The sequence below is a fragment of the Leptonychotes weddellii genome, chromosome 8, assembly GCF_054177405.1.
Source record: "Leptonychotes weddellii isolate Sample4059 chromosome 8, ASM5417740v2, whole genome shotgun sequence".
Lineage (NCBI taxonomy): Eukaryota > Metazoa > Chordata > Mammalia > Carnivora > Phocidae > Leptonychotes > Leptonychotes weddellii.
The window spans coordinates 52025799-52043786 of record NC_138376.1 but is presented as its reverse complement, the minus strand read 5'-3'; the positions used below and the strand labels follow the sequence as shown (position 1 = coordinate 52043786).

Genomic DNA, 17988 nt, shown 5'->3' with positions numbered 1-17988 from the left:
GTGGCTCAGTTGGTTAAGCGACTGCCTTCGGCTCAGGTCATGATCCTGGAGTCCCGGGATCGAGTCCCGCATCGGGCTCCCTGCTCGGCGGGGAGCCTGCTTCTCCCTCTGACCCTCCCCCCTCTCATGTGCTCTCTGTCTCTCTCATTCTCTCTGTCTCAAATAAATAAATAAAATCTTTAAAAAAAAAAAAAAAAAATCAAAATCAGTCACTAGAACATTTGCTAACCGGCTATCTTCGAACTATTGGGCCCTGTCTGAAAATCAAGAACACTTCTACAAAAGGGAAATCCTTCAAGTCAGTTCTTGGGCCAGAGGTGATTTATTTTTTATCTTTACCCAGGCTCCCTCTACTGACAGAAAAACAACACCACAAATTTCATCAACACAAGGAAAAGGAATTGATTTTTTTAAAGATTTCAAAAGCAACATTTTAAATAAGAATAGATCAAAAACTGAGTTCACTACGACCCAAGAAGATATAAACATTTGAGAGTGGACATTTCAGGTAACGCCTAAATTTTATTATCTGGCACATGCCATTTCAACATACTCCATTTTCAATGTTAACCCTTAGATGCAAGAAGAGTTAAAGATTTTAAATGCATTTTAAATACTGTAAATAATCTCTTAGTAAGGAAATGTTTACCTGTATCTGTTCCGGTGTCCACTGATCTAGGTTGACTGACTTGACCCTGGATATATGAACTCCAAGATTTCTATGGATTCCAGCACATCTGATGCAAATAAATACACCAATATTCCAGGAAGCCCATCGAGGACCTAATTAAGGAGAAAAAACAAAGATAAACAAATATTAAAAACTAAAATAAATATTATGGCAGCTTTTAAGCAGCATTCTGATTTTTTACAAAATTATAATGGAGCCTTACAGAATTTTACATGCTCAAATTTTCAATTGGCACCAGCAGCAAGGTTATAAATCAACCTTCAAGAACTTTAATGAGTTTACTAATTTTGCTTTTCTAGAAACTTTCCCAAATCTGTCTAAGAATTTAAAACTAATTTATGTGAACCAGGAATGGTAATACCCCACAGTAAAAAGTTCTTTATTAAATGTGTAAGGTGTTCCTTAAAAGATTACCAACAAATATAAATCAAAGAGTTTTTATTTTATTTTTTTTTTAAAGATTTTATTTATTTATTTGAGAGAGAGAGAATGAGAGAGAGCAAGCACATGAGAGGGGGGAGGGTCAGAGGGAGACGCAGACTCCCTGCCGAGCAGGGAGCCTGATGCGGGACTCGATCCCGGGACTCCAGGATCATGACCTGAGCCGAAGGCAGTCGCTTAACCAACTGAGCCACCCAGGCGCCCCTAAATCAAAGAGTTTTTAATGAAATGTAGACATTAGTAAGACACACAACCAACCTAAAAGAAAAATGTGCAAAAAGATATGAATGGGTAATTCACAGAAGAAATGTAAAGACCAATAAACATAAACATGTATGAGCTCACTAGTAGGGAAAATGCCCTTTAAAACTACAACAATCTCCATTTTACATTCAACACATTGGAAAAATTTTTTTAATCAACTAAATGTTAGAAAGACTGAGAAACAGGAAGGTCTGCCTCAAGAAGCCTTAAAACAACTTGAATAAATCCCAACTATAACCCTGAATTAAGAAAAGTTATAAACTACGGTGTGCTATAAAATATAAAAAATTCTGAAAAACACGGTAGAGAAAGTCACAGAAGGATACAAGAATACAAAGCCTTAGCTGTACTATTCTTTATGTCTTTGAATGTATTTTGATAATTTTATTTTTTTAATTTAAATTCAATTAGCCAACATATAGTACATCATTAGTTTCTGATGTAGTGTTCAAAGATTTATCAGTTGTGTATAACACAACAACAATCACGTGCCCTCCCTAATGCCCATCACCCAGCTACCCCATCCCTCCACCCATATCCCTCTCCGCAACCCTCAGTTTGTTTCCCAGAGTCAAGAGTCAAGAGTCTCCCATGGTTTGTCTCCCTCTCTGATTTCTACCATCCAGTCTTCCCTCCCCTCCCCTATGATCCTCTGCACTATTCTTTACATTCCACACGAGTGAAACCATATGATAATTGTCTTTCTCTGACTGACTTATTTCACTTAGCATAATTCCCTCCAGTTCCATCCATGTTGACGTAAATAGTAGGTATTCATCCTTTCTGATGGCTGAGTAATATTCCATTGTATATATACACCACATCTTCACTCATCTGTTGAAGGACATCTCGGCTCCTTCCACAGTTTGGCTATTGTGGACATTGCTGCTATGAACATTGGGGTGCAGGTGCCCCTTCTTTTCACTATATCTGCATCTTTGGGGTAAATACCCAGTAAAGCAATTGCTGGGTTGTAGGGTGGCTCTATTTTTAACTTCTTGAGGAACCTCCATACTGTTTTCCAATTTGGTGAAATCTACCAGCTTGCATTCCCACCAACAGTGTTAAGAGGGTTCCCCATTCTCCACATCCTCTCCAACATCTGTTGTTTCCTGTCTCGTGAATTTTAGCCATTCTAACTGGTGTAAGGTGGTATCTCATTGTGGTTTTGATTTGTATTTTCCTGATGGCAAGTGATGTGGAGCATTTTTTCATGTGTCTTTTGGCCATTTGGATGTCTTCTTTGGAAAAATGTTCATGTCTTCTGCCCATTTCTTGACTAGATTATTTGTTTTTTGGGTGCTGAGTTTGATAAGTTGTTTATAGATCTTGGATACCAGCCCTTTATCTGATATGTCATTTGCAAATATCTTCTCCCACTCCATAGGTTGACTTTTAGTTTTGTTGACTATTTCCCTTGCCATGCAGAAGCTTTTCATCTTGATGAAGTCCCAATAGTTCATTTTTGCTTTTGTTTCCCTTGCCTTCAGAGACATGTCTTGCAAGAAGTTGCTGCGGCCGAGGTCGAAGAGGTTGCTGCCTGTGTTCTCCTCTAGGAGTTTGATGTATTCCTGTCTCACATTTAGGTCTTTCATCCACTTTGAGTTTATCTTTGTGTATGGTGTAAGAGAATGGTCCAGTTTCATTCTTCTGCATGTGGCTGTCCAATTTTCCCAGCACCATTTACTGAAGAGACTGTCTTCTTTCCACTGGATATTCTTTTCTGCTTTATCGAAGATTAGTTGACCACAGAGTTAAGGGTCCATTTCTGGGCTCTCTATTCTGTCCCATTGATCTATCTGTCTGTTTCTGTGCTAGGACCATGCCATCTTGATGGTCACAGCTTTGTAATATAGCTTGAAGTCAGGCATTGTGATGACCCCAGCTTTGGTTTTCTTTTTCAACATTCCCCTGGCTATTCAGGGTCTTTTCTGGTTCCATACAAATTTTAGGATTGTTCGTTCCAGCTCTGTGAAAAACGTAATTTTAAATACTCTTATGATTATTTTCATATATTGCTTGTATAATTAAAGTAAAAAACTGGAAAAATAAAATATCTGACAATTATTGTCAACTATTCAGAAGCTTATACCTGACTTTTATAAATCACCTGATTATGAAAAATATATATACAGTATGAGATATCAATAAAAACCAAACTTTTTAAAACATTTATTAGACTTCTGTTTTAAGTACATACTTTTTATCTAAAGGTGAGATTTAATCTACAAAATAACACTGAAGCCAGTAATTCCAATGCAGTAAAACTAAACACATTCCTCTCCAAAATTCTTTAGGAAGTAGTTTATGCATATACAATTTATACCAAAATATTCTGCTTTTAAGTTTGAGAAGTGACACCTATAAACTGACAAAACATTTGGGACACGTTTTCTTTAAATGTCTAATTGCTGAAAGCATGGAAATGAATTAAACACCAAAAGCCTGTATTGTCAACCTACTCTGCCCTCACTGAGCTGCATGAATTACCCTGCACTAATAACAAACCGAGCAACAAGGTTCTCATGTTAAGTGGAGTCAGCATTGGCTGCCTCATTACTGAGATGAGTCTTGTACAGAAAATATTTTGAAAGTTTTAAAGCACTACTTAAGTGCAAGTTATTGTCATCTTAAGAAATTTTGAAACTCAAAATACAATACGTTCCTACTCCAGAAAAGTTTCTACACTGGTCTGCAAAACAACTGTATCTTAAAATTTCCTCAGAAACAATTCCCAAAAGGGCAGTGAATCCAGAGCATGATGGGAAAAGATTTTCAACACTCTCCAAGTGTTGGCTTCATTTTTCTTCTTAAAATAGAATGATTCCCCTCAAAATATGTTAGACCCACAGCTAAATACAAATGGAGACTTTTCTCTACAGCACAATTTTTCTGATGCAGCAAATGTTATGACTAAATGAATTAATTAGAAAGCATCATTTGTGGGGTGCCCGGCTGGCTCAGTCAGTTGAACATCTGACTCTTGATTTCAGCTCGGGTCATGGTCTTGGGGTCATGGGATTGAGCCCTGCGTCAGGCTCTGCACTCAGCATGGAGTATGCTTGTCCCTCTCCCTTGGCTCCTCTCTCTCTCTCTCTTTCTCTCCCTCAAATAAATAAATAAATAAAATCTTAAAAAAAAAAAAAGCAAGCAAGACAGTATCATTTGCATGATGTCATAGTAACTGTCCATGCAGGTAAAAAGTTGTAGCACCAAATAGAGTGGTGCATTTTTACAATAACCAAAAATAATAAAGGGATCAAATGTATAAAAGCAAAATACAAGAATAATGCTTAGCAGTAATAGAAAAAAATGGGCATATTACTATTGAACAAAAAGCCAGATATAATTAAATGTTAAGTGATGTTCAGGTTTTACACAGCTTTACACATGGCTATCACTTATGGGAAATGTTAGCCCCAATCGTTTTTTACCAATTGAAATACTAATGCAATTTTGTCAACGCATCTTTCTTTGGAATATAGCTATCGCATCTTAACCAATATAGTTAGGGACCTTCAAAAATAAACTCTTAAAAGTCTAACCAAAATCACAATTGGGTTATCCACTCTATAAAATTAACCTTGTAAAATTTACCTAAAATTGATAAAATAACAGTTGCTCAACATGGTAGTCATTCAAGTATTGGTATGAAATCCTCCTTTTCATTCCCCAAACTATTGGTGAATACTTACCAACTCTGTGCCAAGTAAATGCTATTAAAAATAGACACAAAGGTAAAAAGCTAAGTTCCCAGACTCAAGAGGCCAAGACAAGTATAAATATGTATAACAATTTAAAAAACAATTTGGTGAAATCTAGTAAAGTTCTAGATGAATAAACCCCTCCACCAGGCAATCTATTCATACTTACACACACAGATTGACCAATTTATATATGTAATATGACATATCTAGGTACACATACACAGTCACATGTAACATATAAAATAACAGCAGTTATTTTATTTTATTTTATTTTAAAGATTTTATTTATTTGACAGACACAGCGAGAGAGGGAACACAAGCAGGGGGAGTGGGAGAGGGAGAAGCAGGCCTCCCGCCAAGCAGGGAGCCCGATGCGGGGCTCGATCCCAAGACCCTGAGACCATGACCTGAGCTGAAGGCAGACGCTTAACAACTGAGCCACCCAGGTGCCCCAACAGCAGTTATTTTAAATGGCAGATCACAACTCATTAGTTTAATCTCAACAAGTATTTATTTTTTTAAGATTTTATTTATTTGACAGACAGAGACACAGCGAGAGAGGGAACACAAGCAGGGGGAGTGGGAGAGGGAGAAGCAGGCTTCCCTCAGAGCAGGGAGCCCAATGCAGGGCTCAATCCCAGGACCCTGGGATCATGACCTGAGCCAAAAGGCAGACGCTTAACCAACTGAGCCACCCAGGAGCCCCCAAGTATTTATTTTTAAAAGAGAAGGGAAAAAGTTATGAGTGCATCACACAAAGGGTAAAAATAGTTTTATCAAACTTTTTTTAAAAATCAGTAACATACACGGGCACCTGGGTGGCACAGTCAGTTGAGTGGCCTACTCTTGGTTTGCACTCCAGGATCTCATGACCCTGAGATCAAGCCCCACAGATCAGGCTCCAAGCTCAGCACGGAGTCTGCTTGGGACTCCCTCTGCCCCCACCCCCATGTGAGCACACTCTCGCACTTGCTCTCTCTCTAAAATAAATAAATCTTTTAAGAAATCAGTAACATACATATATATGTATATAGGCACAGTACACACAAAAATCAAGTCATGCTATAAAATGCTTTTTCTCTGGGTCATGGTCAAATATGGCTGAAAAACACTACAAAGAAACTCATACATGTATTTAAGAAGCATGTACCAGAATACTTATAGCAGCATGGATTCCTAAAATGACTGGAATAACTTAAATGTTCACTAATATGATTATCTCACCATACAATGTGAAAATGAATAATCTGCATGTATCAACATGGATAAAATCTTAATTATAACATGGAGTAAATAATTTTAGCATAACGTGATCTATGATTATATATGCCCTCTCCTGCCTTCTTGCCTTTGCATTTGTTGCTGTCTCTGCCCCAAATGTTTCTTCCTTAGGTCTTCATATGCCTGGCTCACTTTGTTGTACTGGCCTCAGTTCAGCTACCTGCTCACAAAGGACTCCCATGACTGCTCTAGCTAGAGTTGCCTCCCCCAGTTACTTTCCATCATCTATATATAATACTTCCAGCAATCTGTCCTGAAGTTTACATAAAAATCTAAGATAAACAAATAGATATATACATATAGGTAAATAGCTGGAGGATTTAATTATTTTAGAGCTAAATCTCAAACTACACAAAATTAAAGAAAGACAACGTAGACAAAGATCAGTACCTCTCAAATTCTAAAGCGCATACATAATCCTAGGGATATTACAGATTCTCATTCTGTAGCCCTCCAATGGCACCTGAGATCATGCATTCCTAACAAACAACCAATGATGTCCATGCTGCCATCCACAAAGCACATTTAAAATAGCAAGACTCTAAATTATGCTTGACAAGGTCTTCAACTCAAGCATTCAGCATACTTCTTGACCTGTTTTCATTATTCTTACTGAGTATACGACTCAAATTGTGAAAATTTATTTTAATATACTAGGAATCAAATCTGCTGAGGAAAAAATCCAGAGTTTATTTAGAATTCAAATATTAGGTTGTTTTGAATGACCCATATCACTACCTCACTTAAAAGCAACACAAACAGGGGTGCCTGGGTGGCTCAGTCGTTAAGCGTCTGCCTTCAGCTCAGGTCATGATCCCAAGGTCCTGGGATCGGCCCTGCATCGGGCTCCCTGCTCGGCGGGAAGCCTGCTTCTCCCTCTCCCACTCCCCCTGCTAGTGTTCCCTCTCTGGCTGTCTCTCTCTCTGTCAAATTAAAAAAAAAAAAGGCAACACAAATAAGCGGGCATCAGCTAAACTAAGTATTACTTATCTCATAATCACAATCAGACTAAAACAAAGCTCTAGTAACAAAAGAGAAGATGTTATTTGGTCTCCCTAATATTAGCACCTTGACTCATATCCTTCATCACTGAATACTTAGAGAACACTAACAATCCAAACATACCGCCTTAAAGGATTTATAAATGTGGCAACAATAAGAACGGAAATGGACAAATGTGAGAATCACCAGGAAGAAATGATAGGAGTTAGTGATTGGGAAACAGTGATAAAGGAGAAGGCAGAGACCAAGATGTCTGTAAGTTCTATTTTAATCTGGGATTTAAACCATAAAGATACTTGTAGACTCAGAAAATTTTGCAGGTAATCTGTTGAATGCTTTAAATGACAGTGACACATGGAGATGAAAATGTCCATCAAACAATTAGGAATACAGGACTTAAGTTCAAACTAGAGATACAAACCTGAGCACCTTCAAAATGGCAGTTGTAGCCACAAGAACAAAAGAGCAAAAGAAGCAGAATACAAAGTCTGAGGGAGAAAATGAAAAGTAATACAAAAACAGAGGCCAGGGTCTTAAAGCAAATATAGTCAACAATGTCAAAAACTTCAGAGAAGTTTTTGAGGAGAGAATATCTGGATATGTTAATTAAGAGGTCATAGGTAACCTCATGGCGATGAGGCAGGAGAGAGGGAGGGAATTCATTCATTCTGAATTCCATTACCAGATTAGTAGGGAAGGAGGGGAAAAGAAAGGAGCTTCACCCACTCTGAATTCATTATCAGATTAAACTCTTTCACCGTTTGTCTCCAACTCCAAGCTTTTAACAGTTTTCTATTTTCCTCTATTTTGCTTTCATGACCACTTATAACAACTTACATACTCAGGGAGCCAATAAGAAGACTCACTGTTTTCCCTTGAATACAACTCAATTATCCTGTCTTGAAACTTTCCTTCACACCATTTCCCTTGCCTAGATTGTTCAGCTTATGACCATACAGATCCTACCTCATTTTCAAGGCCTAACTAGAGTCCCATATTATCCAGAAAGCCTTTCCTTATGACTCCATCCCTCCACTCTCCTTTCCTATAAATGTCTACAGCCCATGACAGCTTGTTTCACACAGTACGTATGTTCCAATAGGCACCTGATATTTTTTTCATTTGTAATTAGTTTTATCTACTAAAGTTAATGATAAATTTCTCACTAGCCAGGCTCTATATGGCCTTCCACATCACCTACAATAAGGAAACAGGCCTATAGTAAGGGTATATAGGCAGCATAATAAAAAAATCTGCTAAGTCTGATGACTTGGTCAAATATAAAGGTTCTTTGTTTGATACCTGAAGCAATTCATCTACTATTTTAAAAAATGGAAACAAAAGCAATTAACTGTGAGGCAAGACTATTGTTTTTAATATCCATTTAGCCATTCTGCCTCTTAATAATAAAAGCCCCTAAGTTTTAGCTAGAAACACGGCTGCCCAGATAGAGACTACAGTTCTCAGCCTCCACTGCAGCTGTGGCCACATGACCAAGTTCTGGCCAATGGAATGTGAGCTGAAATGATGTTTTGGCATTAACCAAATTAGGCCTGTATTCCCCTTGCCTCTTCCCCTTTCCCATTAGCTACAGCATAATAAGAAATGAGCCTGCTGGGCGCCTGGGTGGCTCAGTTGGTTAAGCGACTGCCTTCGGCTCAGGTCATGATCCTGGAGTCCCAGGATCGAGTCCCGCATCGGGCTCCCTGCTCAGCAGGGAGTCTGCTTCTCCCTATGACCCTCCCCCCTCTCATGCTCTATCTCATTCTCTCTCTCAAATAAATAAATAAAATCTTTAAAAAAAAAAAAAAAAAAAAAAGAAATGAGCCTGCTATCTTGGACTCAGATATTAAAGCCCTATGTTGAAGACGACATAACTACTCTGTCCATACTGGACAGTTCATCTCCAGACTAATGCGAAGGAGAAATAAATTTATATACTGTTTAAGCCACAGTATTTGGGGTCTTTTTGTTACAGCATCTAAGCCTGTAATCCACCTAATTCAATGTGAATTATATTTGCTTGTTGGTGGCAGGAAATAAAATGTACCAGAGATTTAATCCTTTATTCCAGAACCAAAATTCTAAGAGGTATTAAAGAATAATAAAGCACAGTTTCGCCAAATCTTAGTTCTCCAGATTCAATTTAAATAACCAAATATGTATTAAGTGTCTGTTTTTACGAAGGTATTAAATGAAGAAGACAAAACACAGGTCCTGCCTTCAAGGAGTTTGTACTCTAAAAGTCATACAATGGTTACAGTGTAAGTACAAATGATGGGGGGAACACAGAAGAAGAAAAGATGAATGTTGGCCAGGGATATTAGTACAAGCTTTGTAGGGACAGTGGCATTTGAGATGATTACCAAAAGGTAAGTCGAGTTATAACAGGTGAAATCTGGATGAAGTACATTCTAGGTAAAATGAACAGTACCTCTCCCTTCCAACCTTGAAGAGTTTCAACTATGCTGTAAGGCTGTAGCCAAAAAAAATAATAATGCGGCATGTGATTATTAAGTTTCTTTTATGCAAATATAAATTTGATTGTTTTTTTAAGTTGTGATATATATGCACCTAAATACCAAGTGCCAAGTGGCTAATAACTTTCAAATAGAGATGAAAGACAGTTTTAAGATATGGAAACTCTGAAGAAAGTGGAAAAGTGAGGTTTATGGAACTATAAGTTATTACATATCTAAACAATATTTTAAAATACTATATATCTAAACAATGAACAGGAATTTTACTGAGAACTGAATATACTTATTTTGTAGCTTTCATACCATTTGAGAAGATGAAATTGCTTTCACTTCTGAGAAGAAATTTCTCTTAAGTTTCTGATTACTATGACAGACTAACAAACAGAAAAGCTACTTTTGAATATTTTTAAAAATAGAAAATAAAACTAGATAAGGAGCAGAGAATATAACACTAACTGCTAAATGTCATTTCTTTTTAAGACTTAGTTCTTCTAAATGAAGGGGGGGAAATTGGAGGGGTAGACGAACCATGAGAGATGATGGACTCTGAAAAACAAACTGAGGGTTCTAGAGGGGAGGGGGGTGGGAGGATGGGTTAGCCTGGTGATGGGTATTGAGGAGGGCACATTATGCATGGAGCACTGGGTGTTATGCACAAACAATGAATCATGGAACACTACATCTAAAACTAATGATGTAATGTATGGGGATTAACATAAGAATAAAAAAATTAAAGAAAAAAAAAGACTTAGTTCTTCTATAAAGCCTTCTCCAATTCCCCCAAAACTTCTGTAACATTTATCACAATGACCTACAGTTAACTGTTTTAGCTAAGTTTTCTGAGAAACAGTGATCTCTTTGAGAACAGGATAATTATATTGATCTCTGTATGCTCTCTATGCTTCCTAATATCTGGTATAAAAACGCAGGCAGTCTCTAGTTTACAAATGACAGCTAAGACCTTGAGCCACCTGAATTCTGCTGCCAAAACTGCTAGGAGGTACTTTTAGAGGAAACCATCACCGTATTGAATATGCAAGACATCATTCATCATATTTCCAGATACACTGTCTGATGTAATCCTAATAAATATGTGAGGGAGGTAGGTATTACCACACCATTTTCAGGACTAAGAAACTTAGGGTCAAAATGCTAGAAAGGGGGAGAGAAAAAGCCAAGACTATACCACAAGCAGATCCCAAAATGCAACTGTGGAAACTCTGCATCTCCTACTATGATAATTCCAACCTTCCAAACAAAATTCCTTTACACTGCCTGACTGCTTTTACTTTATTCTGTCAACTTTTTGACATGCCAAGTCACTTACTGTTGAGGCCAATAATACAGATTTAAAGATATAAATAATCTTTTCAACTCTGCATAAGTATCAATGCTACCCACACAATTACAAGTTCACTTTATTTCTTTCCCCATAATACCCAAGATTAGAGGCAGTAGAACTGGATTTGGTTTGATTTGTTGGAGAAGGAAACTGTAAACGATAGAGAATTTTGATCAAGGGGGAAAAGAGAGGAGGACAAGGGCAAAATCAACTGAGACTTAAAGAGTATTTTCATTAAGACAGCATCACAGCAGTGGATGCCTAGGGAAAGGGACACACAGTAAAGCAATACAAGGATCCTAAAGAGAACAGCCTGTATCAAAATACTGTCCACAATCAAGCATGAAACAAGAAAGAAGCCCTTTCTCTTTTCCTATCCCAAGGCCCTTTGTTCTTTACCTGAGCCTTTCGTTGCTCATGGTCAGCTAGGTTACAGAATTACATTCACTTGTAGATCAGCAAGAGAACCAAGCAACAACCCCTGAAAACATGTTTTCTACATTGTAAACAACCAAACTACAAACTTGCAAAAGAACCTGTATGTGTGTGGTGGGGGGAGGGGAATCACTGAAAATAAGCATGAGGAGGGGTCTGTTGAGAATGATGGGTATGTTCTAAAATTTTACTATGGTGATGACTGCAAAACTCTGTTAATACATTAAAAATCATTGTATTACACACTTAAAGTAAGTGAATTTTATAGTATGTAAGTTATATCTCAATGAGGCTGTTTTTTAAAAAAAACCTGTATACATTTCTTTAAATGCATGATCTCACAGGTCGTGAGATCAAGCCCCATGTCAGGCTCCCCACTCACTGCTAGAGAGTCTCTCCCTCTGCCCCTCGCTGCACACACCTGTTCTCTCTCCCTCTCTCTCTCTAAAATAAATAAATCTTAAAAAAAAAAAGTTTTCAGAATTAAACAAGAAGTTTAAAGAGAAGTTCCATATACATAGTATTTCAACAATATTTTAAATTGCCAAACCATTTCTTCCAGCAAACATACAACAGAAATGTTTCATTTTTTAAAATATCAAGTATTTCAACATACAACGTTTTACTAAGAAGGAAATAAAATGTTCTTTTTTTTTTTTTTAAATCTGAATGTAACTAACATACTTTGGTATGACCTAGTCACCTATGGTTGACCTACCTCAAATTCATGTTTTCCTATTAAGTAGCATCAGTGATGCTAAAAGACGACATGTAGGGATAACACTCGATAATCAGGGTTCCTAAGTGACTTTACAAGCGTTAAAGAGTCACTACAATGCTGATTAGAAGAGTCAGGCTATTTTAATCAATCACTTCCTGGAAGTTGGTATATGAAACATTAATGGAGGCTAAGCGATTGTGATTACTAAAAAATGAGCTCACAGAAATTTCCTTAAAACCTCTCTATTCAGAAAGAGCATTTAAGTTATAATATTTAAATAATTCCCTCAAAAATGTTTTTTCTTCTTTTTTAAGTCTGTCAGACTCAGAATAGCAACACATGTATTTAACCAACAAATATTTTCTGAGTGCTTACTATTTCAAGGTACTACTGTATCTTGTACTGTACCTTGTACAAGACTCTAGAGATTCAGTGATAACAAAACAGATAAACTCCTGCCCTCATGGAGCTTAAATTCCGATGGAAAGCTGTATACAAACATGTAAAAGTAATAGTGTGTCAACAGCAGTGAATATTATGGAGAAAAATAAAGGAAAAATGGATAAGGAGTACAGATGGAAAGGAGGAAGGGAGAGGTAATTGTTATTTGGTCAGGAAAAGTTGTATTTCACCAGAGATCTGAAGAAAGTAGGGGAACAAACTATGCAGGTATGTGGGCAAGAGGAAATAAGGCAAAAGGAACGATAAGCACAACGGACCTGAGGAAGTGGATATGCCTTCCTCAGGTTTAAGGCATACCTTAAGAAATGTTTAAGGCATGTTTAAGCAATACCAATGAGGTTTTGTTTGTTTGTTTGTTTTTTAAAGGGTCTACGAAGGGCTACTTTTACATCCCTACATCAAATATAATAATAAAACATTTACTATGAAATATTTGTAAATGGTTGTTGCTCAAACTACTTGTAGTCCCTAAGAATAAATCAGCATAATCAGTACATATCCAGACTTCCAGCATTTTAATTCAGTGCTCAGCATGTGCTTAGTAAGTATGAAAGAAAGACAAAAGAGAAAATAAAACTAAATAAGAAAAATAATGCTAAGATTCCTCCAAAGAATATTTGGGGCATGCACTGCTATTCTACCAGGCATGGAAGGGGTTATAAGGCAAAAACCAAAAGTAATCTATCCTACTCTCTCCAAACCTCAAAGTCTAACTGCATGAAATAGAGCAGGCAAAAATACTCAGAGAAATTTATGTCCATTAATTATTTTAAGAAAGCAGACTGTGTTAGAGCACCTGGGTGGCTCAGTCGATTAAGTGTCTGCCTTCCGCTCAGGCCATGATCCCAGTGTCCTGGGATCAAGCCCCATGTCGGGCTCTCTGCTCAGTGGAGCATCTGCTTCTCCCTCTGCCTCTTCCCCCTCACTCAAAGGTACATCATAACATAAATGCTTAAAACTACAGGTGAACTGAAAAATCTTAAAAGCAGCTGGGCAGAAGAAATGCATAACATACAAAGAAACAAATATAATGATGACAATTTCCTCATCAGAAATAAGGCTACAAAAAAAAAAAAAAAAGAATGCTACCTAGACAGTGAAACATCTTAAAAGTATTGAAAGTGAAATATTGCACACTGAGAACTGTTCACTTGCTAAAATATCTTTCTTTATTTTTTTTAAAGATTTTATTTATTTATTTGAGAGAGAGAATGAGAGAGAGAGAGAGATCACATGAGAGGGGGGAGGGTCAGAGGGAGAAGCAGACTCCCTGCTGAGCAGGGAGCCCGATGTGGGACTCGATCCCAGGACTCCAGGATCATGACCTGAGCCGAAGGCAGTCGCTCAACCAAATGAGCCACCCAGGCGCCCTAAAATATCTTTCAAAAACAATGGTGACATAAAGAGGACAGAAATCAATGAAACAGAAAATAGGAAAACAACAAAGAAGGTCAATGAAAATAAAAGGTGATTATTTGAGAATATCAATAAAATTGATAAACCTTTATCCCAACTGATTAAGAAAAAGAGATAAAACACAAATGACCAATATCAGGAATGAGAGAAGTGGCATCATTACAGATTCTAAAGATACTAGAAAAATAAGGGAATATTATAAATAATTTTATGCTAATAACCTCACCGATTCTTTGAAAGACACAAATGAGCTCTTTCCACAAGGAAAAGATAACCTGAATAGCCTTTCTATTAAAGAAATTGGATCTGTAGTTAAAAACCTTCCATCAAAACCCAAGTGGTTTCACTAGGGAAATCTACCAAATTAAGGAATGATACAAATTCTACACACACTCTTCAGGAAACTGGGGGGGGTGGGGGGGGTGGTAGGTATGAGGTAATTCCCAATTCATTCTATGTCAACATAACCCTGATACCAAAACCAGACAAGGACATCATTAGAAATGAAACATACAGATCAACACCCTTCATGAATATTTGCAAAAATTCTCAATAAAGTTTTAGCAAATCAAATTCAGGAATATATGAAAGAGATAATACATCATGACCAAGTGTGGTTTGTCCCAGGAATGCAAGGTTAGTTTAACATTCAATCAAAATCAAATGTAATCCCTATATTAAAGAACAGCAACAACAACAAAACACTATGATCTCAATAGATACAGAAAAAGCATTGATAATATCAACATCCATTTCTGATTTTTAAAAATCTCAGCAAACTAGAAATAGAGGGCAACTTCCTCAATTCAATAAAAAAATCTGTGAAAAACTTTTGGCCAACACATATTTAAGGATGAAACGTTGCATGCTTTCTCCTTTAACATCATGAATGAGACAAGCAAGTCCACTGTCACCACTCTTATTTTACGGAAGGTTCTAGCTAGTGAAATAAGGTAAGAAAAAGAGGCATCCAAGTTGGAGAGGAAGTAAAAATTGTCTTTATTGGAGGATGACAATCATCTAGTAGGAGATCTGAATCTATAAAAAAAGCTACCAGAACAATTAGCAAGGTTGCAGGATACAAGACAAATATGCAAAAACCTACTATATTTCCATATTCCAACAACAATCAGAAATTGAAATATTTGGGGCACCTGGCTGGCTCAGTTGGTGGAGCACACAACTCTTGGTCTCGGGACTGTGAGTTTGAGCCCCACACTGGGTGTAGAGATTACTTAAAAATAAAACCTTAAAAAAAAAAAAAAGAAAAGAAAGAAACTGAAATGTTAAAAAAATCCATTTATAATAACATTTAAAAATAAAAACTACTTACAAATAAATCTGACAGAACACCTGCATCCTGAAGACTACAAAATATTGCTGAGAGAAATAAGATGTAAATAAATGGAGAGATATACTTTGCTCATGGATTGGAAGACTTTATATTGTTAAAGATGTCAGTTCTCTCCCAAATGGATCTACATACTCAAAGCAAGTTCAATTAAAATCCCAGAAGATTACTCTGTAGAAATGGACAAACTAGTTCTAAAATTCATATGGAAATTCAAGGAACCTAGAATAGCAAAAACAACTTTGAAAAAGAATAACAAAGTTGGAGGACTTATATTACATGACTCCAAAACTTATTATAAAGCTACAATAATATGGATATTGTAGTATTAGCATAAAAGTGAACAAACAGATCAATGGAGCATAACAAAATCCAGAAGTACTCCCAGATACATGTGGTTGACTTTTGAGAAAAGTGCAAAGGCAATTCAGAGAAAAGACAATTTTTTCAAGAAATGGTGCTGGAACAACTGAATACCCATTTACAAAAAAATTAACTTTGATTCATACCTGTATCATATACAAACACCAACTCAAAATGAAAAATGGCCATAAATATAGAATTGTAAAACTTTTAGGAAACAGCATGGGAGAAAATCTTCAGAATTTGGTTAGGAAAGAGTCCTCAGACTTGCCAAAAAAACATAATCCATAAAAAGAAAAATTAATAAATTGGACATCATCAAAATTAAAACTTTTGTTCAGGGACACCTGGGTGGCTCAGTCAGTTAAGCATCTGCCTTTGGTTCAGGTTGTGATATCAGGGTCCTGAGATCCAGCCCCACATCGCATCAGGCTCCCTGCTCAATGGGGAATCTGCTTCTCCCTCTCCCTCTGCTGCTCCCCCTGCTTGTGCTCTCTCAATCTCTCTCTCAAATAAATAAAATCTTTAAAAAAAAAAAAAAGATCATGTGAAAAGGATGTAAAGACAGGCTACAGGAGGAAATAGTTGCATATATCTGACAAAAGACTAATGTCTAAAGTATATAAAGCACTTTCAAAACTCAACAGTATCTTGATAATGGGGGAAGCTACACGTGTAGAGGCAAGGGGTAGATGGAAAATCTCTGTACCTTCTTAATTTTGCTGTGAAACTAAAACTGCTCTTAAAAAGTCTATTTTAAAAAAAAACAACTCAGTAAAAAAAAAAATCAATTAGAAAATGAAAGACATGAACAGATATTTCACTGAAGAGAATATACAGATGACAAAATAAGCACATGAAAAAGATGTTCAAAACCATTAGCACCATTAGGGAAATGCAAATCAAAACCAATATCACTATCATTACACATCCAACAATTGATAATGTAAAAAACAGTGACAACCCAAATGCTAGAAAAGATGTGAAAACAATGGACTACTCATACATTGCTGGTGGGAAAGTAAAATAAATGCAGCCACTTTGGAAAAGCTTTGCAGATTTTTATGCTTCTAAGTATGCCATTACCATACAACCTAGTAATTATACTATGGGCACTTCACAGAGAAATGAAAACTTATGTCACACAAAAACCTGTATACAAATTTATAGCTTTATTCATAGTAGTCAAAAACTAGAAATGGCTCAGAGGTCCTTCCGCAGATGAATGGTTAAACTATGGAACGTACACATACACAACATTAAATTCTACTTATTAATATAAAGGAAAGAACTACTAATACATGCAACCACTCGGACGTATCTCCAAAGAACAACACTGAGTAAATAACACCAATCCCAAAAGTATCATATGATCCCATTTATATGTATTTGAAATGACAAAATTTTAGAAGTGGGAAACAGATTAATGCTTGCTGGAGGTCAGGAATGGGAGGGGTACAAAATGGGAGGAAGGTGTGTGTGGTTATAAAAGGACAATTCAAGAGATCCTAGTGGTGATGGAGCTGTGCTGTATCCTGAGTGTGGTGGCAGATACGTGAATCTACACCTGATCAAACTGTATAGAATTAAATACACACACACGAGTACAAGCAAAACTGTAGAAATCACAGTAACATTGGATGATTATACTGATGTCAATATTCTGGTTATAATACTGTGCTATAGTTTTGCAAGATGTTACCATCAGAGGAAGCTGGTAAAACGTCTATTTTTTAAATCAACTAACATCCATTAAACTATGATTCACCCTGTCGTAAAATCTTAAGTTTCTCTACATATGCTCTGATTTTTAGCCTTCCTTCCACCCAAACACACACAAAAGGGAGAAAGAGATTATTACCTCAATTAATAACACAGAGAAAATATGATCATTATTTTTAACTTAACTTTAATCTTCCAGAGAATAAAAACACTAGAAATGTTCAATGCTCTACACTGAGAAAACTGCACACTAATCATTTGGCAATAAATAAATAAATAAATATATATATATATATATATATATATATAT

At 36.6% G+C, this 17988-nt stretch overlaps 1 protein-coding gene across 5 annotated transcripts in view; it reads right to left on the bottom strand.

Moving 5' to 3' along the window:
* Positions 1-17988, bottom strand: part of SMAP1 (small ArfGAP 1) — a 163387-nt gene that overhangs the window by 125721 nt on the left and 19678 nt on the right. For 4 of the 5 annotated variants that reach the window (XM_031023964.2, XM_081828483.1, XM_006729508.3 and 1 more), the window contains exon 2: positions 650-783. In XM_031023964.2, the coding sequence (XP_030879824.1) occupies positions 650-783 (134 nt within the window). Of the gene's footprint in view, positions 1-649; positions 784-17988 lie in introns of those variants that run through there. The other variant, XM_081828485.1, reaches the window with a different exon arrangement.